The sequence below is a fragment of the Larimichthys crocea genome, chromosome XIII (genome assembly GCF_000972845.2).
Source record: "Larimichthys crocea isolate SSNF chromosome XIII, L_crocea_2.0, whole genome shotgun sequence".
NCBI lineage: Eukaryota > Metazoa > Chordata > Actinopteri > Sciaenidae > Larimichthys > Larimichthys crocea.
Window position 1 is genome coordinate 44,099,392 of NC_040023.1, and position 25,799 is coordinate 44,125,190.

Sequence of the window (25,799 nt, forward strand, 5' to 3'; positions counted from 1 at the left end):
TGTCCAAGGGGTCCTTGGACTGAAAAAGGTTTCTGCTTTAGAGTAGTATTCCCTCAGCTAACTAGCTAACAACATGAAAGTAGCCATCAATCTTTACTTAACTACCTCTCAGCAAGAAAAAAGACCCCAACCATAGTCTAGTGTGGAGGTGTTAGCTGTGTCCCCCCACGATTTCCCCTAGTTTCCAGTCTTTATGCTGGTCCAAGATAACCAAACCATCTCCTGGCTGTAGCTTCATATTTAATGCCCAAACATGACAGTTTTATCTTTCTACTCATCTAACTCTAGGCAAGAACAGAAATAAGCCCATTTCCAAAAGAAAACTCTGTTAATTTAAAGGGTCAAACTCTTTGCAAAGGTCAGGGAGTCATCTGCGACTTCATCTACGATATCGACACAAAACCAGGATCATGCAATGGTGCATCTTTCCATAATCAGTTCCAATTTCTTCCTCTGGTGAAACTATGACCTTGATGACCTATGGCTTGAAGACATTTCTGTCACGGTGCAAACAGGCAGAATCTATTTATCTTCCCATTTCTGGCTCTTAAAGCCAGATCTGCCCGTTACATCTGCAGAAATCTCACTTTGTGTTAAGTGTTTCGATGTAAAAAGCTTTATGTCCTGTATTAAACGGATCCATGTGTGCCTTTCTTCCTCCCCACCATCCCCCCCTTGCTTTGAACCTCCTGAACCTCTCACAGCGAAGGGAAGCTACCGATTTCATGGACGGCAGCGATTCTTATCAACTGAGGTCACAGATGGAACCCGAGCACATTTGCCGTTTCTCATCGACCTCATCAATTATTCAAAGACTCGGACACGGATGCAAACAGCTCCCTGAGCTCCACTGAGACCCCCCCTCGCCCAAACATCTTGTGTGAGCTTGACTCACCGATGCCTGCAATTCCTCCGCACGTCAACCTGCTGCTCAATCAGCTCAAAGCAGCAGAGACAAGTGCACGGCATGTGTCTGCAGCCTGGAGAGGAATCACTACAATCTCTGCATCATGTAAAACGTCAAGGAGCTCCAATCAGACGTAATGTGACCTTGTGTTTAGCGTCATGTGAAATCTCCCAGCCATGGGTCCTTACATCTCGTCACCTGATGGAGAGTATGATAATGAAGCACACAGGCTTTGGGCTGGTGTGTGAAAAGCAGCAGGGGGGAAGCTTATTATGCTATGTCGATGTACTGGTTGATAATGCATGAGGTATGACAGCTTGCACATCGAAACATGTGCATTTATGGCCGCAGGAATGGCTTGATCAGGGACTACACACACACACACACACACACACACACACACACACACACACGGTAAGCTTTTGTGCTCACACTTTCCTCGCACAGACAAACAGGAGGAGGTGTGAATGCTACATTGAGCAGATGGGGCATACCTCGGGCGGTCATCTGAAACACACACTCAATCATCTCATGCTGTACACACACACGCACACACACATATATTTGATGCTAACAGCTCCTTGGCGGGAGCTGCGAGTTTGGACCCAGAGGCCTGGCAAGACGTGATCAGCTACACCAGCAGCGAGCTCCTTCACATCATCACAGGATGAGACCTGAAGCCACAGGGACATATGTCGAGCAGCACGGGCACATATTGCCCCTACGACATGATCTAACACGGTTGGCTTTCACACCTATTTCACTCGTGTGTGTGTGTGTGTGTGTGTGTGCGCGTGTGTCTGAGGGTCTGAGTTGTGTAATATCAGCTTATGCATGCAGTGACAGAAGTCCTGCCCAAAAGGTATTTATGAAAAATAAAACACAGGCCACAAACGTTTGCAGCCGAGATATTTAGTTGCATATTCGAATGCTCTCTTAATAATTTCTGATACAAATGTTGCAGTTGCTTGAAAGGTGGATTGGAAAAAGGTGGGGGAGTCTTGCCAATTCTTCCAAACACCACGCACACTCCATCTCCACCCTCTTCAGCACAGACTGATAAACATTGTCTCTGATGACCCAGAGGAAGTTCACCTGAGGAACTCATCCTGCACTTTGAAAGAAGACTTCTTTTGTCCACTTAAGATCTGAAACAAGCAGAGCGGTAAGGAGACACTTCTCTTGTTGTGAAGAATTCCTCAACCGTTCCTCCTACCGGTCTGCTGTTTCAGGATCAGAACTTTGAGGTAAATGATACAGGTCCGAGATGACAAATTTGGGTCAGATCACGCCTGCGCAGTACTTTTCATTCTTGCCCTGCACTGACTGATCACCTGAACGTCACATAAAACATTACAGGAATAATTCAGCATTTTGGGCATATTTGCTATCTTGCCGTGAATTAGATGAGAAGATTGATACTGTGCATTTAGACAGAACCAACAGCCGGTTAGTTTAGCATACTGGATTAAGCCAATCAACACGTTCAATCTTTTTTTTTGCTTAATCCATTTTAGTAGAAGTTACATAATAATGTGCTGCACTATTTCTTGGATGGTTATTTCTTCTCATCTCTCAGCAAGAAAGCTGATCCCCCACAAATGTTCAACTATTCCTCGACGTCTCCCCTGACACTTTGACGCTGAACCAAAAGCTGAACGGACATCCTGAGACACGGCTTCACCTTAATGTTTCAACCTAACCAACCACTGTCCATGAACAGATCTGCACAATGTGTTGCATCTATGATTTAGTTTACAGTCTGAAAACACATATCAAACATTTACATTTAGAGGCTTCAAACTGAGAGAAAACACAACATAGTGTGTCGGCCACGTCAGGGTGGAGAGCAGCCAACTCAAGTCTTACTGTACACGAAGTACATGAACACTGGAGTGCTGTAAGATGATTCAGTGACAGACCACAACAAAGTCTTATACTGAATGTGGTTTACACACACATGAAACATCCCTGTGTGTTTTCAGTGGAGCTCGCAGAGGCTCGGGGATGCAGAGGGAGGTAGAACAACTAAGACTTCACACCTAAAGACTTCTTCATGACTCCAGCTGGCACTGCTCCACCATCGCTGCAGCGCTCGCTGTGAGATACAGGCTTTAGCGCACAGCTTCCTCTAGTGAGGACCAGCTAACTGTTAATACACACACAACAAAGATGGAGAGAGCTTCGCTCAGACTGTGACAAATCGGCGTGCCAGCAGGGAGACGCTGATACTTTGAACTCTCGTGTGTGGACGTGAAAACACGAGACAGGGATTTCTTTCCCTGTACCGACCTGCGTGTGCAGCTTGAATGAAATAAAGTGAGGCAAACCCCGGCTGCTCCCAACCCCTCATGGACACCAAAGCACAAATAGAACACATTTATATAAAGTCATGTATCTCATAATTTCCTTATTTGCATGCACATGCAGTATTAAAAATACAGTTAGACCAGAGCATATAGTATATATACTGTTTGAAAAAAGAGTGTAAAAATCCAGTGCGACAGTCTTTGAGTTCTTGAGGTCTACATGATTGTAATCAGATAGAAACAGCCAATGAGATGATCCAGTTTAAAGAGAGGGCGGGGTCAGCGCTCTCTGTGTTGCATAATTAAAGCTGAAGGAGCTTTAATGTTTTGAATAATCTCAATCCAATGATAGAATTCAGGGGTTGTCTGTAATTATTCACGAAGCGAGTCACGCCTTCTCAGGTTTTTCCTGTCGGGAAATCATTTTAGCAGCTCCGCACTAAACTTGGATCACGTCACCTGACTGTTTCACGCGCTGTTAGCTGAATGAGGCTTCCTTGATTTCCCAAACATTTCAAAGATTGCACCACGACAGCGATTCTTCACATCGACATACATTTATCTACAAGCCCTTGTAGAAAAGGGAGAGAGAGAGAGGAGACATGTTTGGGAAAACAAAGCGTTGGAAAGAGGACAGACACATTTAAACACAGTATCATCATCATCGAAGAAAGAAAAAAAAGTTTACAGGTTACAGCAAAGAGTAGAAAAGTCACTCTTTAGAGCTTGCAACATCTTTCTAGGAACCAAGGAGAGGCCAAAAGGGTCTCTGAACGCAACTCACAGGACATTTCTTTGTATCACAAATCTTTGAAGTACAGGTATAGAAAGAAGAACTCAGACTAGCCAGCACTAGAGACATTCCATCATCGTTGCTGTGGCCCTGCACATCACAGCAACACATCCCCACACAGAGCTTCTAGACTTAACTTTAGAAACTCTACGCTCATCAAGGCACATTCAGGACTCCTATATTCCTCCAAAGATAACTTAGGTGAAGCAGCTCCTAGAAACACACTGAGGAAATGCCTCTGTATGTTTGCAGAAGCTGCTTCATCCACTCTTCAACCGTCCTCCTCCTCCTTCATATTCCTGAATGAAGGCAGGATGGAGGGTCCCCTCCTCTTTTTTTTAATCGACAACAATGGCGCCCTGCCCTGATAGGAGCAGACGCATAAAAAAAAAAAAAAACCTGCCCATCAGTGTGGTTGCCATGGAAACTAGCTCTACGGTTGGTGGGGTCTGGACACTGAGGACAAGCTGCTACTCGATCTATACTTAGGGTCATGCAAGGCAACTCCAGGACTGCTCAGCTGTGCACGTAGTCGATCCTTGCATTCTTTTTTTTTTTTTTTTTTTTTTTTAAGCGACATCAGAATGAGTCTAATTACATTTGCAGTCACTCTCACATGACTCCAGAGTGCCGCCTGCTGTCACACTATTACTGCAGAACACACGAGGGTCTGTGTGAAGGAGCTGCAGGCCAGCACGGCAGATACACCCTGTGGGCATCTGCTCACAGGTTTCAAACAACTCTGACTTCAACTTGTGGAGCTGTGAGCGCAAATAATGGAAACCACATAGATATTTGAGTATTAATGTCAGGGATATCACACGAATATACTGATACACACCAATACTGTAGCTTAGATATACTGTACCGAAGCTTAATCTGTATATATTGTAGCATATATTGACCTGTACTGAATGATATAACAAATAATAAGTGTCAGCTTCTTGTCACAAACAAGTCTTGTCATGTGTGAAATATTGATCTAGGTGAGGATCAGATACATAAACCTGTCAACTGCTGTTAAAGCCATCACTGCTCAGTATCTAAGCTGGACAACCCCTGTGTGGACATTACATGGGTGTGTGAGCGTGCGTGTGTGTAAGGACATATACACTGAGGGTCCCTCGTAACTCACAAGAGTTGATTTTTATACCATCCGTAAGCAGAATATTGCTATCTTGTTTTATTCATGGTATAAATCACGGCTGAACGCTCGGCCCTTTAATAGGCGGCGGTGGAGGGGGGTAAACACAGCAGAGAACAAAAGCCACAACAGCCACCGCTGCTCCATAAAGAGAAAAAAAAAGTCCTCATAAGTATTCATATCACTCTCGGTAGAGCAACAAGACCGCCTATTGTGGCTCTTTGATACCGGTTTTAATTCTGCTGTGAACACGTTTATAATGGCAGCCTGATCCTGAACCGCCGCCCCCCTACTCCTCCTCCTCCTCCTTCAACCAGGTTGCTTGGCTGAAGTCAGATGATAACATCAGAAGGATGAAACCACATGGCATACTTCATTATGGTGTCAATTTGGAAATAAAAATATGAGTCTCGATCCTCTTTTGTCTGCCCAAACAGAAGTCAATTATCCAACAACCCAAACATCTCTAATGTAGAGATTCAAGCTGTGGCTCATGAGCCGAGAACACAACTACGGCTGAATTTGTGTTGCATGTCAAATCTAATCTATCATGTGGAATGTAAGATATTCAAAAGCATTTGGAGAAAACAATCTCAACTCATTTGACTGACGCCTTCTGGAGCTTTCAACCATCGTCAGCAGACTGAGCTTTTTAGCAAGTCTGAACATCCACAGCTCCGTGACAGCTGATACGATTCATCTACTGATGAAAAAGCTCCAGAACACAACACGAACCGCAATGAGTGAATGGACCTTGAGTTAAGTTCAGTCGACTACTCTTTACATGGCGATGTATTAAGTTATCTTAGCTTGAGTGTTGGATATTTTAGGTGTTTGGGTCCTCACACAGGAGAATTTGAAGGTTTGTCGTCACTCCTTTCATATTCTATGAACCTGACCCGTTTTGTTCTGACCCACGGGGCTGAAACAAACATGCAGTGACAATGATGAGCAGTGAAAGCAAACCGTCAAAGCTGATGAGGAAGCAGGACAGAGAGAACAGAAGTATTCGGGGCGACCCACTCACTAATTGGTGTCTGGACACTTGGTTGACTTGAAGGCAGGGTGTTTTTATTTTCATGTTCTACAGCATAACATTGTGTACAAAATGGAGTTATGATCAGAGGACACATGGGAGAAACATATAGCACCTCCATTTCTCTCCCACCGAGGCCTCAGCACCAGAATGTAACAGTATGCAAAGACAGAGCGCCTTTGAAAGGCCTCTTAATGCGAAGGCCATCTTTGTGCTGTTGGCAGTGAATGGGATCGAGACGTTGTTGGTACAGGCCAGGACACGGTCCACAAACAAATCCCAGAGTTCCTCACCGGTCTACGAGGAGATGGACAGGCATGAAAACATGGCAGCGGGTATCTTCTGAGGTCATTTGGATTCACCCTGAAGAAGGGTGTGAGCTTATTTTGGCCAAATCTTATTAGAAACACCACGCTGATCTGGAATCAGCTAACAAAGAGAGAACTTTTAAAATAAGCTGCCTGGAGATGCTGCCGCTTAAAATATCCAGAACCTGTGACCTGTGTTCTGAACTACTGTAGGGACTTGTTCCTGGACCGAACTCTGACAGAATCCGACTGGCTGCCACACAGACCAATGGAGGAGATGGTCCGAACAGACATGAAGCACCACAATGATGGAGAAAGGGCAGTGGGAAGTGCATGGAGTATAAAAAAATAAAAATAAAACACACATCCAGCCACTGAGGTCTGGAACAAGAAAAACATCCTTGTAACCCCCAAAGTGTGTTTGTCAGGAGCCTCGGTGGACTCGCCACAGGCCATCTGATAGAGGTGTGTAACTCAATGGAAGGAGTGGGAATAACGCTCGGAGGGGAGGGTGGGGGTTTAACGGAGCACCGTGCTTCAGTGGCGGACCGCATACTTTGCCGGGGGGTGGGGAGGGGGGGCTCCTTCACGTGACCACTGGCGCAAACACGGCGAGATGCCAATCAAACTAATTGAAAGTGGGCTTGTGTGACACCAGAGAGAGGAGAACTGGAAATAAGATAAAGGATTTAATCAACTGAGGTTTTGGAACCGCTTAGTGGCGCCGGTAGCGGGAAGTGTGTGCGTGTGTGACGTGAAGGAGCTCCGGGCGGGAGCATGCGGGTCACACTCACTGAAAAGAGCATAACAAGCTTGGCTTGCAGTGTGGATGAATCCTGGGCTCCCTCCTAACGTTACAACAGACACAACAAAATAAAGAATCCTTCAGCAGAACATGAAAACAAAATTCAGAAACAGTATATATATTCATATATATATATATATATATATGGAAGAAAAATAAAAACAGCCAAATCAATCAGTTTTTTTTTGCTTTGAATCTAAAAGTTCAACATGTTTTTGTCTTTATGTATATATAGATTTATCTTTTCTTGAACAAGAATACGTTCACATAATACAATGGCAAATCAGTTTCGAGATAATCTAAATATTTCTTACTGAAACATCGATGTCATGACATGGAAGAAGCACAATGATTTTTTTAAAGAGTGACTTTAAGGCTACCCCTATATTCAAAACAACAGAAGCCTGACAGGCTGAACGGCTCTTCACGTCACACTTGAACCTGTCGTGTTCATAAAGTGACAGATGTAACAACCGTGCTAACTGCTCATAAACATGGAGCTTCATAAACTACATATATACATGAACAGAGAAAAATATAGAGACAAAACATGACAGAGCTATGATCTCCATGTGTGGATGTTTACGAACTGGGGGAGTGTGAGTTTATTAGCTGGTGTTGGTTTGGAATAATGATCCTGCATGTGTGTGTATGTGACAAAAATCATTTCAGCGTGCATACAGACACATTTCATACATAATAAATGCAGAAACAGAACAGAATCACAACACGCCCATTTGTGGAAACATTTGTTTCAACCTCGACGCGGGACTTTTCAATTTATTTTTAGCGTGGTGGAGTAAAGCTGAACGCAGCCCCGGGTGACAAAAGAGTCACTCAAAGTGAACATCTGTGATATATTTGGCCTTGTGATTTTGTTTCCTGCCTTTGAGCCAACATCGAGGCTGGAATTCTAATGAACACATTCAAATCAGATAACCTCAACGCTTCCTTTTACCTCGTTTAACGTGCCGATCACAACGACTTTTCTGAGAGCTCCAACCAAAGCTTTGCTTGAATGGAGTGTGCAGTGCACATTGAACAACAAAGGGAGTGACCTAATCAAGTGCTTCGAGCTTCTCCAAAACACAAAGAAGTATCTGCGTCTGGATTTGCTTTTACTTCCTTTTAGAACAAGTTAAGTAGGAGATGAAGGAGGCATTTCTCTAAAAGTAACCACAATGTACTAGGTGCTTCATTACACACACACTGTGCAAGTGCCTCACTTTTGGTTTTAAGCCCTCCCCCTTTGGTTAACAGATCATCAGGATGCGCCTCTGTGGCGTACGTAAACACTAAGATATTTTGTTCCCTTTGGGAAGGTGTAGAAGTGGAGGAGGAAGAGGGCGATCTATCTCTCTGCGTGTGTGTGAAAGACCTCATCTTTTTATGGCCTCACACGCTGACTGACTTCATGCTTCCAGTGCTGTCAGGAAGGTCTTTTAACGTACTTTCTTTTAGCAGGCGGTTGGTAAACAGTCTTGGTTTTTGCCAAAAGAAAAAGAAGAACTACATCAACGACAGTAAACATGGCACCTTAACGAAAACCAAAAACATAAAGAAGAAGATAACGTCGTTTTTGGTTGCAAAGTTGTCATGTGTAGTGAAAGACAGGAGAAGCTGTTGAGATAGTGCTGTATACAGTATAACCCCAAGTTTTAGCTGCTGGTTTTCCTTTCTTGAGAATCACATCCCTGATAAAACAAAGAAAATGAATCAGCTGTGTATAAAAGTGATGTAGAAAACAGTTCCTGTCTTCTGCTTGGATTGTGGATCTGTGTGTGTGAATGCTGTTTTTATGTAGTAAATCACTGGCATGGTCCATCTGCATTCCCTGACTGTAAATGATTTTTTTTTTTTTTGCATTGATCATTCACCTTGTGTGCGTCTCTGTTCCTCCACCTTTCTTTCTACATGTCAACCTTCTCTTCTCTTCCCAGCTCTGCCGTACATTTCCCCCAGGGGGCTGTCAGGAGTGAAGAGCAGGCGAGGAACCGGGAGAGGCTGCGATGTCGGTGAGAAAAGATCACCTCGAAAAAAAGTCCAGGACTTAAAACAAGAGATGAACGAGTTGAACGAAGAACAAAAACTGAGAGCTTTACCTATAATGTTCTTCAAAAAGCGCAGCACAGAAGCTCGTTCTTCTGCTGGAATAAAAAAAGTTGTTGTTTTTTTTTCCGTTTAACAAAACACACACAAAAAAATCTTTTGGCCTTTGTTCTGGACCCCTTCTTTCTTTCACGAGACTTTCCATTTAAAAACCAGAGCTTTACAAAACATAGAAAGATGCAACACTGAACCCAACATAAAAAAACAGGAGAACTCATTAGATCGATTTTCTTTACACTGTTTAGCTGCACTGGGGTTTCCCAAAAACTGGGAAAGATGGGAATGGCGAGGCAGTACTGGGAGTCCTGGACGGCAATGTAAAAGGTGACTCCGCTGTCCTTTGGTTCAGTGGAGGTGAGGAAGGGGAGAGGGGGTGGGGAGGGTTACGACGAGTGGAGCTGGAGCTTGACGGACAGTTGCAACTTTAAGCTGAAGAAAACCAAACGCATGCAAAATGACGGGCCTCTCCTCCTGCTCCATGGTGATACATGGCGATGCCGGCTGGTGGGCGGAAGGGAAACACTCAGTCAGTGAATCTCTGGCAGGCCTTTTTCCAGCGGCAGGCGGTGCACCACATGTCGCGGTTCTCCATCCCGTACACCTTGCGGCACTTCTTCCCTTCACCACGCACCTTCCGACTGGAGAGGAAAGACAGAATAACAAATATGAAAAAATAAATATTATTGTAACTCAATGCTGAAACATTTTGGGAAATATGATTATCTGCCGTCTTCAAGTTCGACCAAAGGATTGATACCTTTAGACAAAGCAGTTTCCAGTCATTATGCTAAGCTAAGCTAAGCAGCTGCTAGCCGTAGCTTCTTAGTTGATGTTCAGATAATAAAAACTCTCGTCTTTCTCAAAATGTCAAATCAACCCTCATTTTTCAAAGGAACACCATCAACAGACAACAATGACTCCTTAATATAAATGAGTCTTCCTCTGTTTCATGATAGTCACCACATAAATCACACATCTAAAACAGCTCGGTTCCTGATCGGAGTGGATCAGGAAAATCAGAGGCGGAACTCAACCGACTGATCACACCTTCTTTTTAATCAAGAGTCATTGAGCTGATTTGAAAGAGTTGATACATTTTTCACATGATTTCCACTCAGTGTTGTTGAATTCGAGTAGAAAGCCACATTACATGTGTTTAATTGTCTTTAGTTAAAGCTGAAGAGTAAATGTCAGCAAGTGATAAGGATCCGGTACCTGAGTGCGGTGGTGGCTCTGGGAGGGGACGAGAGGACGGCGATGGTCTGGGAGCGCTGTTCACCAAAGCCCTGGCTTTTGCTGGGGGACACCTGAAGAGAGCGGACAGACGTTTTGATGAAAAAAACCTAAACAGAACTGCTGTGTGTTTTACGGTGTTGGCAGTAAAGATTCCTCACCGTACTCCCAGTGAAAGTGACGGGCGGCGACTGCCAGGAGATGCTAAAGCTGGAGCTGTTAGTTGGAGTGAAGCTGGTGGAGGCTGAGCCGGCCGAGTTACTGCTGCTGGACGGGATGGACACTGGAGCCGTGGCCTGAGGACAGAGGACAAAGGTCAAAACTGCTTTTCTTTACGTGGGTGGAGTGTTTTTGTGACCTCCTTTAAAGCATTTCTCATTTTGAAAGCCCTGACTTCCTGTTTTGTTAGCTTCAATGAAACACTAATAACTTGTTGCTGATAAAACATGTAACTTCACACTTGGAGCTGTCACATTAATGTCAATAATATGGCTGAAATTTGACTTCACATTGATGGATGGTGTCATTATTCTGCCCACATTTACTGGTTCAAACCTGCTGCTATGTGTTGATACACCACAACTGTTAGCACATCTGACAGTGGGAGTAAGGGACCACAAGTCGCTGTGACATCATTTAAAATGTTTTTTCGAAAACTATATTGATCCAGAGAGTGCATCGATCCTTTTATCTTCACGAATCATGAGTATAACAGTGTGTGCTGTATGTTGATCTTTATCTGACCTGTGTGTGTGTTTACCTGGTAGGCGTGGTCCGTGTGGATGAGGTAGAGTGCGCTGGGCGCAGAGCGGCTGAGCGGTGTGGTGCCGCCAGCGTGAGGCTCCTTGGTGTCGGAGGACTGCGGAGGTCTGTGGGAGTCTGGCAGCTGGTTGATAGAGGGGAGAGGAGAGGGGGGAGGAGGAGGTGGAGAGAGCACAGACGGGGACACAGGGGAGAGGCTGCTCAGCCCGTCGGCCACAGAGTCCGTGTTGAGCTTGATCTCGGTGTAGTAGAAGTCCTCCTCGCCGTCGCTGCAGTCCGAGTCACAGTTGCGCCTGGAAACAAACAGATCAAGACATGTTTCCTCACAAACGTTACTTCCTCTACCTGCACGGTGTAAATGTGTCAATACGATCACACACGACTGCTGCCCTCCTTCTACATTAATGTCACTCCTCCAACCTACACATCGTCATCTGCAGTTAATCAGTGAAGGGCAGAGTGGCCTCAGTTTAATTGAATGTCAATATAAATGTGTGATATCATTGTTCTCCGCCGCGCTCATTTTCCTTTCACCTGTCACCTCCTCGTCTGCACCCAGAGCAAAAAGTGTCACCGTGGCGATAATCCATCAACCGTTAATCTGCTGTTTTGACAACGAAGCTGGTTGGAGGGGTCAGAGAGGAAGTGACAAAGAGGCTTTAAGTGGACTGTAGCTAAGGTATGCTGTGTGTGTGTGTGTGTGTGTGTGTGTGTGTGTGTGTGTGTCATACCCCAGGTGGATGGTGCGGATGTGTCTCTGGATGCCGGCAGCAGTACTCAGCACCTTGCCACAGTTCTTCCACAGGCACTTGAACATCACCTTCATGGAGTTCTAGAAGAAACACACACAGAGTGCAGCAGCTCCACTTAGAAAAACACACACATATTTGCCACCATCATCACCAACACTTCCAAAGTGTGCAGATAAACTCCCTGAGCTGTCATCTCATCATACTTTATATGTATAAAACTGAATGCATCTCTGTATTACAGAACGTGGCATACATCTGGTATTTCCCTCCAGGTTTGGTCAACTAAAAGTACATCATTTAAATGATTTACTTTCATTCCTCTTTATCAGGCAGGTAAGAGAATGTTTCAGAACACACAAGCACATTGGTCACTGTAACTTTCTCACCTAGTGAAAGGGTCAGTTTAGGATTCATTTCATAGTGGCAGCTGTAGAGTGACAGGAATGTAGAAAGAGAGGGGGGGGGTTGGAATCAAACCCAGGCCACTGTGGTAAAGACTAAGCATGCTGTACCAGGTGAGCTACCAGAACATCACAGTTTGTTTTTTTTTTTAGTGTGGCAGCATCTGCGAAGTCAGAAATCAAAAAAGTAAATAAGGTGGCATCAATAGGGAGGAAGTCTGTTGTTATTCTAGCTGATTACAGCTGTCACCCTTTCAAAAACCAAATGTGCAACTAGAGCGTGGAGCATTTAATTCAAGTGCGCCAACTCAAAGCACAGAGCACACAACAGATGTGCGGTGAAGACAGAAGAAGTTGGCGAGGGTGTGTCCACCTCAGGAGTCAAAGTGATGCATCAGCTGATTTTCTAGATTAGAATACACTCACACAGTCATACACTATCACTGTGTCACTTGATGTCACAAACTTTCACTTTTTAAACACCTCTATGTTGGCTTATAAGGTTTTATCTGAACATATTTTGAATGTAGAGTAAAACTGTGGGAGAGAGGGTAAGATGATTTTTTTTGTGCTGCTTTTGAAAAAAAATCATGTGTGTCGGGTTATTTTACCAAGGTTGTCAAACACTGTGAGAGAAGTGAATATTCTCTGTGTGCTTCCAACAAAATGATTAAACATCCTCACACTGCAGTGCTCCTTCATCTTTGTTAAAGTTCCAGCATTAAAAATGGACACACAGCTTTACTGTAACACACATTCATGTCAGAGCTGAATGGGGCTGAATAAGAGTAAATGTTTCTGTGGTCGTGAGCTAGCGAGGCTCCTGCGTCTTTGATCCGTCTACTGTAATTACACCGCTGGCCTCCTAGAGAGACTGTACATTGTTTTTCACAGAGAGAAAAACCCAGCAAGCTCCTGCTTCTCCGCCGGGAGCCATTATGTATGCTTACAGGCCTGTCTATCAAACTATTGTTGAGGGGGCTGATTTCATTCTGACAACATCAAGTTGTTTTTTAATTTTCCTCCCCCATTCAGAGACGCATGCACACGCAACAATCATCTCTCCCCCATGCATTGTTTTGTTTTTGTTTAACAAAAGAGCCTGTTCTGTGCATTAGTGTGTGTGTGTGTGTGTGTGTGTGTGTTATTCCCTTTAAAGGAGGCATTTCACAGTTAATTAAATGGCGAGTTCCAAACGGTATTGTCTTGCCAAGAGAGAAGCGAGAGCACAAGAGGAGCGTGTAGATAATTTCATGTCAAACCTTGGCATCCAACATATGTGTGTGTGTGTCTATCCCCGCTCTGTTCTCTCTATCCCCGCTCTGTTCTCTCTTTCTTCCTCCTGCAATTACTTCTAGTCACCCTTCTTATCCTTCATCATAACCTCTTTCTCACTTCTAAATGTCTCTCTCTGTCTCTTGCCGTCTCCATGTCCTTCTTTTGTGATGAGTCCCTAATTAATACTGTGCAGTTCGCCCATGTGAAGCTCACCCAAGAGTCTTTATCGATTTCTAGTGGTGACATGAAGCCGGCTGGATCTTAATGTTTGCTGTAGCTGGTATTAAAATCATTACTGCTGTTTGCGCAGGGGCTGTGTGTGACGGCTGAGAAGTAATTATGAAGGGTGACCGTCTGGAGAGGACACACACATACAGCGTGAAGGGGGAAAAACAGGAGAGTGGGGAAGAAAGAGAGTGAAAGAGGGATAGATGGATGATACTGACAGCCAACGATAAGCCAGCAAGACGGATAAAGACAGGGAGAGTGAAGCAATATACATCTGAAAAATAATGAGTGACACTGAGCTGTGGATGTGATGAGCTATCAGCGGTGTGTAGAAATGAGAGCAGATAGAATGATGAGTGTGTGTGTGTGTGTGTGTGTGTGTGTGTGTGTGTGTGTCTGTGTGCTCATAACATCTGAGCAGCAAAAACAAAACCACCACAAGACCACGTGTCCTTTCCTGTCACATTTTCATCTCTGCCAATCAGTCAGTCAGAGTCCACAGTACATTCATACATCCACAGCTCACGTACACCTGACAGCACGCCAGAGACGAGGTCCTAACTGTTTTCTTATCCAGAGATCAGCCTGTTATCAGGAGAACCGAGTCTATGATAGCCCCTCACTGAAATAAAAGAACTCTTACAGTACTGTTTGACTGTATCTTAACCCTCGAGGGTACATGAGGTCCTGATTACTATTTCCTGGAAGGTGTGAGGGTTGAGGTGGAAAGTGGCCAATTTAATTGGAACAGAGAGAAAAGGGTTTTTAAAATAACTCTTTGAAGGTTTGTTACTCCGAGTGTTATTTAGACCTTTTCCATACAAAGATAGCATCATAAATAAAATGCACCTTTTTCTCTCTGCTATGGCCTTCTCTCCACACTAAACCCTCTGTTTGCATTTTTCATGCGCCAGAACACATATTTTAAAAGACATTCTGTGTGTGAGGAGATCAATCTGAAAAACAACCATGCAGAACCTTAAGTTTTGGATACATAAGTTTCATGTTATTGGGAATACATTTAAATTTCAGTGTGAACAGGTGTTGTTGTTGTCCTGTATCTACTTCTTAGTGGTTAGACTGAATGTGTTGTTATAATTTGCCTGAGGAATATTTGGACATTTTTGGATGTTTATAACAAAAACAACCAAAATAGAGATTTGATTGACATCTGTATGCTGCAGCGCAGGAATGACTAATTACCTGGTTAATGGGTGACATTTAAAACCTAAATTAAATCACAATTTGGTGCTCATTCAACTTTCTAACAGCAGAAACAGAAAACAACAATCAAATCAGCTACATTACAAAATAGTACAAGTGATGATGAAGAGCAGAGGGGTTTAATCAGCTGAGTGTCAGTGGAATAAGAGGGCTGTGTCTGTTCCACTTTTCACCAGATGATGGCTGTCATGAACAATTCTGATGTTTGCTGACCAGTAGAGGAAAAGAATAAGAAATGTAGCTGTTGTCTTACTTTCAAACATATCTCAGCTACAGAAACTGAACTCAGATGTGGTTTATGGTTTATGGTATTCACCTTGCGCTTCCGAGGGATGGGCTCATCGAAGAGCAGGCTGCTGCCGTCCTGCTCATCCAGGCTCGGGTCTTCAGGCCCAGCGGGGCCTGGCCCCACTCCGCCCAGACTGGGTACGCGGAAGGGCTTGAAGCTGTCAGCGGAGAGTGGCGGAGAAGGTGTAGAAGGGTTGGACTGGTCACTGGGGGCAGACCAGCTCCAGTAGCCCCCGGATGAGCTGTTGCTAGATGGGGTGAAGGGGCCAGTTGAGCCGTTGTCCTTCCACGAACTACTCAGACCCTCTGAGAGGATGGAGGTGAGCAGAGAGGGGAGAGGAACAGGGATGGAGGGGAGGGAAGAGAGGAGAGGTAGAGCATGAGAGTAAATCTAACAAGTTTAACTTCTTCAGTCATATTTGCAGATGATGCAAGCACAACAAAACATGTGGGTGTTTCCGTTAATGATGAGAGATCAAGATATACAATTAAGGTTAGACAGCTTTATTTGAACTTCACAAAAACAGCCTCTGACTGTGACACAAGAAAATAAAAGGTTATTTTCTTGTTCTGTGATTCCACTGAGAACCTTCCAAGGTCTTGTTTTTTTTTAAAATTTATTCTTATTTAGATCAAAGAAACGTTTCTTTTGAATATCGGCTACAAAAGGCGTTTCACTCTGTGAAGGTTGAAGTGTGTATGTGAGGGTGTATGAGAAAGTTTGTTTTGTGTGTGTGTGTGTGTGTGTGTGTGTGTGTGTGTGTGTGTGTGTGGTGGAGTGCTTCTTTCTTTTCAAACTACGTTTCACAGTAAATGAGAAGGCTGTTCGTGCGTGCGTGCGTGTGTATGTTTGGTTTTGTGGTACAGAAAAGCAAATACTGATATTATATGAAGTGATGATAATATCAAGGTAAGAAAGATGGCTGACGTATGGCAGATTATGAGAAATAAAAGTCAAGCATGTTGCCAGGCTTGACCAGAATGTGTGAGTGTGCACCACACACGAGAAGCTCTACGTGCTGATGTAAATGAACACTGTATGATCTCCTACATGTGTACTTGTTCATGATCTGACCACGTGTAACAGTGTGACAGTGATAAATGTGTGCATGGTGCATTGGATGGTTGGCTGCATGTCTGCCTGGTTGAATGGGCAGCCGGTTGGTTGCACTGACGAGCTAAGTAGTTGCACGTGATTGCAGTTATGGGGGACGCATTGGATTTCCGCCACTGTGACGAATGGCAGGGATCCAGACTCATTGTGCTCCACTGTGGATTCACAGAAGTCATTGATGAGAGGATCCCGAAGCACAGCAGGTGGCAGCAATTGATCAACCTACGCTTCCATGTGCACCCACCAGATAACAGCTGCGAGGGGATGAAAAGTGCAGCGCAGAACATACAAATAACATGTTGAGGCTGGCCTACTCTCTGTTCAATTCTTCAAGCTGTCGACACTTAATGACTTGTTTAACAGTCGTGACACTCACCGTTGACTTTGACAGGTGGACTCCTCACCAGCGGGCTTGTGGAGAGACTTGTCAGCACCATGGCGGCTGTCACCTTGTCCATGTCCACTTCCTCCTCTGACCGTCTAAAAACACAAGAGAAAGGATTTTATTGAGCATCTTCTGTTCACAGTGGTGCAGAAGCAAGAAGATTCCTGGTTTGAACCTCAGCTGTGTGGAGTTCATCGGGTACTCTTCCCACTGACCAAAGACATGCACTTAATAGGTTATTTGTTGACTATTACGTGGATCTGTTTTGTTCCCAATATAATATCACATAGCGTGAGTGTGTGAGCATGCTTTTCCTTTGGCTCAGTAGATGTTTTAAGACAGAAATCTTCCTGCAACATGAAGTTGTTGTTTGTGGGTGACTGAAAACAGCAGCCAACAGCTGCAATGCTACTGTACAAAAATAGATATAAAACTAACCTGGACTGATGTGGCTCTCTGAAGCCTGTGTTATCGACATAAGCTGTACAGTACACACACTAGCCAATCCATATGACAGACAACACACAACATGTATTTGTCTCTTCTAATTGGACTCACACTACAAGACAGGTGTCTTAATCCTCTCGCCTGTACTCCTCAGAGAGCCAATGTCTGTGATCAAAGAGATGTCAATAGCTTTACTACTGACAGTATACCGATGGTGCATGCTTGCTATTAATGTAACAAGCAAGAATTTGAGTGTGTGACTGTTTGTGCGTGAGTGTTTTGTTCCAGACTTTGAAGTGCACGTGGAAGCCGAATGATCAAAGTCACTTCTGTTACAATGATGAAATTTCCTGCTGCCTCGGAAAAACATGACATCACCCATCACCGAGATCAAATGGTCGGTTATAATGCATCCTAATTGGTGTGTTGCCAGCGAGGCAACAAACTGTTGGAATAAATCTCTTTGCTCACACCTGTCAGACAGCAGAGAAAGTCTCACTTAGAAGTGAGACAACAGAGGCTTGTTATGCAAAATCTGTGAGATGATGCAACATGTCTGTACTTATCATCATCTACTGGTTTTATCAATGAGAGAGAGAGAGAGAGAGAGAGAGAGAGAGAGAGAGAGAGAGAGAGAGAGACACACACACACAGACAGACAGACAGACAGACAGACAGACAGACAGACAGACAGACAGACAGACAGACAGACAGAGAGAGAGAAACAGAGAGAGAGAGAGAGAGAGAGAATGAATGGAAGAGAATTTGGATTTTCTTTGGTGAATTGAATAAACATCTGTAAAAAATCTGAGTCCAATGGCCCACTGAGATTAAAGATGTGGGATTGAATCCATCTATCCAATCCATTGCCAGTGACATCTCATCTTAAATGTAGTTATATAAAGAGCAATAAAATAACAAAAAAACAGGAAAGGAACTACAATTCTAAGTACAGCAGGCTCTGTCACAAGAGAGCTCTGGCTGTGATCACCACATACTGTTTGTGTGTCATGACAACATGCAAAAGGTTCAAAACAAAGTGGATTTAATGAAATTAATATTGAGCTCCTCGGGCATGCCAGCTAGTTAACCGCAAAGCATGATGGGAGACTGACAGACAGGAGACACGTCTCTTCTTTGGCACCCCAACAGGACACGACCTAGAGAAAACCAACAGTGAAGAGGTTTGAGAACAACAGTGCTCATCTTCAGCGGGCCAGTCGAAGCCCAGACGTGACTCCCCGTGTTTATTTTTAGAATGGCTTTAAGGAACAGATGCTCCCCGTCTAAGATGACCGAGCTTCAGCAATCTAGAAAAAAGAAAGAAAGTCCCAAAATCCAGATGTGCAAGACCAACACAGATGTGTTTGAGATGACTTGAAGGACTCAAAGCCTGAAAAGTAGTGACTGAATGTGACTGAAATGACACATTTCTGACTACCTGACACATTTCTACAGATATACGATTTGGAAAAAAAAAGAAAAATAGAACATCATGGATGTTTGATTTCCACCACACAGGTGTGTTGTGTGTCTGTGCAGCTCTACACAAACTTCAGATGGTGTTGTTGACCGTAGTGCAGCTGTTCTCTTCTCCAGATGCAGACCTTATTTTTAGCTGCTGGTGCCTAGTGAGAGCTGAGTTAAAGAGGTGAGCAGAGAAAAAGGGGATTTCCAGGGTTCTTTTCGAAACAAGAACAAAGTTTTAGAGGCTTTTTGATTTATTTTTGGGTTGTAGTGCTTTCATAAAACTGAAACAGAGCACACAGTGACTAAATCTATTGACGCTATCTGGTCAGTTTTGTTTGCTAAACATTTGTGTAACATATTAGAAATGTTACAACTGACCCCTAAGTCCTAAGTAAGACACGGAAACAGGTGACAACTATTTTGATTATTTGAATTCACCTGAGAGAACACTGATGTAATACGGTGATGTATTAGTAGCTGACAGATATAAAACAGAAACATATTCACACATTCTAACATTTATGCATATTTATTAAGAGCCACGGAGCAATTAGTTTGATTAGAGCAATACAACTTAAAGTTAATGCTGTGGACAGATCCTTAGAAGTTATCCATCATTTCCTTGGGAATGTGTTATAGGTTCAACATTAATGTAAAAGTATACAGTGAGAGGAGAAGACAAGAGCACGCTGGCTAACAAAGAAAGAGCCCGGGCCTCCATTAGATGATGTCTAATTTATTACCCCTTCCACTGTTGAATATGATGTCATTACTGCCTCCACATAAATCAAGAAACAAAGCCGCGCACACAACTGACACTTTTACCCGTAACACTCCACCCTGCATCGCCGTAAAAACCACTTCCTGGTCACCTTGGGAGGCCATCATGTGACTGTAGATATTATCTCCATGGCAGCAGTGACAGAAAATAATTACTGGCTGCTTTGTCCATCTTGAAATATGAAAGAGTAAATCTCAGAAAAGCACATTAGGAGGACTAATAATTAAGATGTGATGTATGAGAGTAAGAGGTGGAGAGAGCAGGAAGGGGAATTTCCCAAATCTCATTTGCCATTAGTGGTGTTATCAAACTTAGTTTTCGTCCAAGTGCTTATTATAGCTAGAATTAACACACACACCAAGAGCATACGTGTGTGTGTGCGTGTGTGTGTGTGTGCGTATGTTCGTGTTTGTGTCAGAGACATGTTAAAATGTATGATACATGTGACACAGGAGACGCGCTGGGATGGTTAATGGATTGGTAAGTGAATTCTGATAAATGAGTTTCATATGTTGGAGTGTTTGTGTGTCGCTGTATGTGCCTGTGTGTGCTTTAATATTCTTACTTCACTAACTTGCAATAAAACATCCACCAACATCAGCCCCCTGAGGCCTCCTGAAAGGAACAATATCACGGACCGTACAGGAGGAGGGGAAAAAAGTTAAGAGCTTGTTTACTAATGCAGATTACATGAAGCAGACGTGTGTAATGTTGTCTTGCTGCAGGCAATTCAGAAATTGAAATGAGTTCATCTTCAGGGACCCAACAAACAGATGACTGCAGATACTGCTAATAACAGACTGTTTTTAAAAGAACACTCACTCTTTAACTGATATTGTAGCATGGCCATCCTAATATTAATCATCTGTATCCTGTTACATCCAGCATGGACTGTCACAGTATCAGATATTCACTACACACTTATTAATAACAATATTACTGTTATATCTAAAGAAAATATGAAAGAAAAAGCATACAATTAAATAAGACAAGTCAAATTCATCCTGTGTACTTTGTCTCTATGTTATCATATGTGTGTTATCATTATCATAATTATGTAATTATGTAATTACATAATTATGTAATAATTATGTAATAATTATGCATCTTTAGATTTAAGCACCAACTTTGGAGCAGCGAGCAGGGCCTCACCTAACGATCTAAGGCTGTGAACCGGCTCAAAAGTGGTCAATATGATATGATTTCTATTTATTTATTAATAAGGTTACAATATTTAATTTTTAAAAATTACCGTAAATTCCGGACTATAAGCCGCTACTTTTTTTCTACACTTTAAACAGGCTTATACTACAGTGCGGCTTATTCATGTTTTTTTCGTGGCGCCAAAAACAGTTTGCCTAGCAACAGTAGACCAATAAAATTGATGAGAGGTCCAGACAGAGGTCCAATGAAATTGTATGATCAGTCATGTTTTTTCGTGGCACCAAAAAGCATACTATCAAGCGTACTAGCATACTCCAGCCACTGGACATCAGCGTGAACCGGGCATTTAAAGTGGCACTGCGCGAAGAGTGGGAGGCTTGGATGACAAGCGGCGAAAAATCTTTTACCAAAACAGGCCGCATGCGAAGAGCATCTTTAAATCATCTTTAAGTCTGCCAGTGGATCCTAAATGCGTGGAGCTGTGTCAAAACATCAACCATCACCAACGGATTCCCGAAAGGCTGGACTGCTGCGTGATGAAGAGGATGGTGCGCACTCAAGTGACATCGAAAATGAGGAGAGTGATGCAGTAAGTGATGAGATCCTGAGGCTGTTTAATTCGGACACTGAAGTAGAGGACTTTGATGGTTTCAGTGCGCAGGAGGAGGATGAAGAAGGCGATCAGTGACTTTTCTGGTAGGATGCAGTATATGGCATATTTTTTACCAGCTGTTCATGCACTTTCATGTTCATTGTTTGAGTAAAAAAGCATAAGCAACGTAATTTGTGTGTTGCTGATACAAACGTATATTTCACGGTAGCTGCGTTACAGACACCGTTAGAAAAAAAGCATTTACAATATATTTGTTTATGTTACTAAGCGGATTAAATTTAAAAAGGTTAAAAAATCCTTACATGTGGTAAAATTTGGATTTAAGTTCTCTGTACAAACATACAAGTGAAAAGAGTGGATGTTGTCCCTTACCTGTCCGCTTGTCACCCGCTGTCAGTGACTTATTTCTTACAGTAATAAAAACATATAATGAAAGAATGAATGAGTTTTTGAGCTAATTTTTCATATTACTACGTGGGATACCTGCGGCTTTTAATCAGGTGCGCTCTGTAGTCCGGAATTTACGGTACTGTTATTGTCAATATCGGTATACTGAGACACCCCTAGCTCATGGAGAGCTACACTTTATATTCAAGGTGGAAGAAAAATTATGTTTTCCTTCTTTCCTTTCCTAACCCTTCCCAAATCATGGAATGCTCTTATTGGCAATTAAGAAAATAGGTTATTAATTAACTAAATGTCCCCACCACAACAGAGCCCGAGGTGACCTCTTCAAATGACATGTTTTATTTTTCCTAACAGGCCAAAAATCAGTCTAGTTTATTTATACACAACGAAGGAAACCAGAAAATATTTACATTCTAGAAGCTGAAACCAGAGATCAATCATTTAAATAGTTGCAGATAAATTTCAGTCAAATTACTGACTGATCAGCTCTAAAGGCAGTTCATGATGGAAAAAATACACTTTACTTTCTATGTACTGGAATGAATATTGCAGAGTTAATATGACCTGATGTGGCTCTGCCATAAACACGATGTTGATGAGCGGATCATTCTCTTTAATTTATTTTTTCTTTAAATGATCATGCCAGATGTAATGATGACTTCGAACGTTCAAAACTACATGGCAGTGAAAGCTTAGGCTGATGAATGAATGTCGCAAAATATGAGAAAATCATGAACACATGTTGAACAGAGAAATAACAAACTAAAGTTAGAATCAAAGATGAGTTGGGATTCCCCCTCGTGAGACACACAAGTAAAACAACAGCTCCCTCTTCAGGGTTTCTGATGAGTTTGGTGGGAGATGGGTGGGCTGTTTGCCAACTGGCTGCCAACAGGCTGTGTGTGTGTGTGTGTGTGTGTGTCTGTCTGTGTCTGTGGGTAGTGTGCTGAAACTTGTGCTTCCCTAAACAGATGTGCCAACTTCTTTTTTTAGGTACCACAAGTGAATTCAACGAAACAAAGGGCTTGAATGGGAACAAGTTAGACGGGAGGGAGGCAGGGCGACGGTGTGTGTGTGTGTGTGTGTATATGTGTGTGTGTGAGAGTCTCCACCATTGTGGGGGACAGGCAGTGTCCAGTTTCAAACAAAACACAGGGCAGGGAGAGGGACAATAACAGGGGTTCAAGTTACTGTGGCCATCTTAGTTTGGCAGGTAGATGTGATCCAACGAAACGTGCAGCTTTTTGTTTTTCGTCACGTTTTGAACTTTTGTTTGATGTCCTGGGTGAACAAGCAGGATGCATTATTTTTAAAAGAACGATAACATCAACTTCATTCTTTTCAGAACAACACTGAATAATTGAAGGAACTCGGTGGATGGTGAACGCAGCACTGTGAGTTAAACATCATGGCTTCTATCTTTTTTCCCCTTGCGTCCCACATTGTTAGGCATCCAAACATATATTATTTCATTAAAAAATAATTAGGTTTTTACTGAACTAATTAAGTCCTGCTAAACACTGATCACAATTATGCCCACTTAGACAAGCCAGAGCAGCCTGTGGAGCAGCTGCAAGTCAAGTCTGTTACGACAGACAAAAAACGGACCAGTGTGTAGGATTTAGTTGCTGATTACAACCGTGTCGCCTCTCTTCTTAGCGTAATGGAGAAACTTTGGTGGCTGCAAAACGTGCAAAAAGCCAGTGTTACTGTACAAACATGGCAGTTCAACATGGTGCACTTACCATGTCTGTAGATGTAAAAAGCTTCTAAGGTCACAAAAACAGGTGATTATACCCAAATGAAACATAGTTATGCATTATATTCCCTAAATAGAGCCCTCTAAATCTTATAAATTGGACTTTTAAATGCTTAAAAACAAATTCCATCGAATTAATCCAAGGGAATCTTTCTGTGAGACTGCCATACAAATCTTTGAATCTTTCACTGCTTCTCTTAGAACAACATTTGGCTGCAGACACAACTTCAAAATCCCTCCACTTAAAGCTAATGAGGGGAAAACTTCTGTCCAGAGTCAACAAATTTGTCTTAGGTCACATTCTTGACAAGTTACATGAAGCCCTCAATGCAACACACCACTTAAAATCTGTGATCTTTTTTTTTTTAATACTCCCTCTCCCAAACTAATTCAGACTAAATGGGCCATGGTCAATCTTTACACACACACACACACACACACACACACACACACACACACACACACACACACACACACACACACACACACACACACACACACACACACACACATAAAAAAAACCCTTGTAGCTTTAGTTTGTATGTTACCCAAAAACTATTAATCAGTTCTAATGCAGGCAACTGAACAACAGTTTACAGGAATCCCCCTGAAACAGAGGCCAGCATCAGCGCTGGCCCTCAGTCCTACACCCTGCTGCTGTCTCTACTCCGTCCTCTCTCTCCTCTTCCTCCCTTCACCCCTGCTGGACTGACTTTAAACTCTCTCTGCCTCTCCTTTACTTCCCCTCCCACACTCTGAGTCTCCTCGACCTTTGTTGCTTCGAATGACGCTGTGAGTGAAGTAAGTGAGCAAGAAACACAGCAACAAGGAGTGTGTGTGTGTGTGTGTGTGTGTGTGTGTGTGTGTTGGGGTTGGTCTGTCTCTTTGATGCTGAGCAGTGCAGGGAGGTCTACTCGTTTATTACAGCCACTGGACTATGACGCCTATTTCCTCCTGAATAAGCTCCTATAAATCAGAAAGCTCCTCCTCTACCATGTGCTTATCTGATCTCTTTCCTCTCGCCCTCAAACGCACACACACACACACACACACACACACACACACACACACACACACACACACACACACACACACACACACACACATCAAAACCCCAAAAGGAATCTGTATATGACACGGGGCTAACATGCATGAAGGGCACAGCTTTTGATTGGCAGATGTGTATGAGGCGACACACGCAGGAATTTTCCTCGATATGCTCGCGTGCATCGTTCGGGCTCTAGAGATGTTACAGATAACTTCCTTTGTTGGAAAACACTTCCCAAAAAAACAGCATTTCAATAAAACCTGATAAAAATACAAAAAGCCATATTACAGCATTGTGTTGCCTCTTCAATTTCCTGTGAGGAGGTGTGTGTGTGTGAGGCCTCATACCTATGACACACATGAGGGTGTATGTGAGGTTTGGACAGGTGCTGCTGACAGCTGCGGGCTGACGTTTGTCTTATTGTAGAGCTGAGCACATGGGTTATGAGATGCAATTATTATGGAGTGTGTGTGTGTATATGTGTGTGTGTGTGTGTGTGTGTGTGTGTGTGTGTGTGTGTGCGTGCATGCGTGTGTGTGTGTGTTTATGGGGTTTTACTGCACTTGGAGGTGATGTCCAAAATAAATAATCTAGCTTTGGTGTCGTCTGTTGGTTTTATAAATCCTTATTTATACACTGAGAATATCAGCACAGACCGGCTGCTGTTGGTGTATATACTGGCACCAGATGAAGAACGTGCACTTCTATAAAACATATTGCATACATCTTTGGTGCAAGTGTTCAAAACATGTTTAGCAGAGCCCGACCAATAAATGAACCGATTTGATCAGATGTATCATCATATGAAGACATAGCGCAGAAAAGATCTATTTGTGTGTTTGAAGTTTCAGTGTACTGATCATTTTGGACAATAAAGTTTATTGTTAAACTCTAAAAGTATGCTGCCTCGATTACATATCTTTATCACCCCTTATAAGTGTTTGATAGATCCTAATGTGCGTTTATTTACATATATTTATATTATTATAAACAGTTTTGGCATTATATTCAAAATGTATGTAAATGTAACAAC

The 25,799-nt window shown here is 43.0% G+C and overlaps 1 protein-coding gene across 2 annotated transcripts in view; it reads right to left on the bottom strand.

The window, feature by feature from the left end:
* Positions 1 to 4,556: 4,556 nt before the first annotated feature.
* Positions 4,557 to 25,799, bottom strand: part of znf704 (zinc finger protein 704) — a 48,991-nt gene continuing 27,748 nt past the window's right edge. For both annotated transcript variants that reach the window (XM_010734985.3, XM_010734984.3), the window contains exons 3-9: positions 17,068 to 17,171; positions 15,606 to 15,883; positions 12,138 to 12,238; positions 11,405 to 11,699; positions 10,806 to 10,940; positions 10,627 to 10,718; positions 4,557 to 10,049 (exon numbers count right to left, since the gene is read on the bottom strand). In XM_010734985.3, the coding sequence (XP_010733287.2) occupies positions 9,935 to 10,049; positions 10,627 to 10,718; positions 10,806 to 10,940; positions 11,405 to 11,699; positions 12,138 to 12,238; positions 15,606 to 15,883; positions 17,068 to 17,171 (1,120 nt within the window). In that variant the 3' untranslated portion in view covers positions 4,557 to 9,934. The remainder of the gene's footprint in view (positions 10,050 to 10,626; positions 10,719 to 10,805; positions 10,941 to 11,404; positions 11,700 to 12,137; positions 12,239 to 15,605; positions 15,884 to 17,067; positions 17,172 to 25,799) is intronic.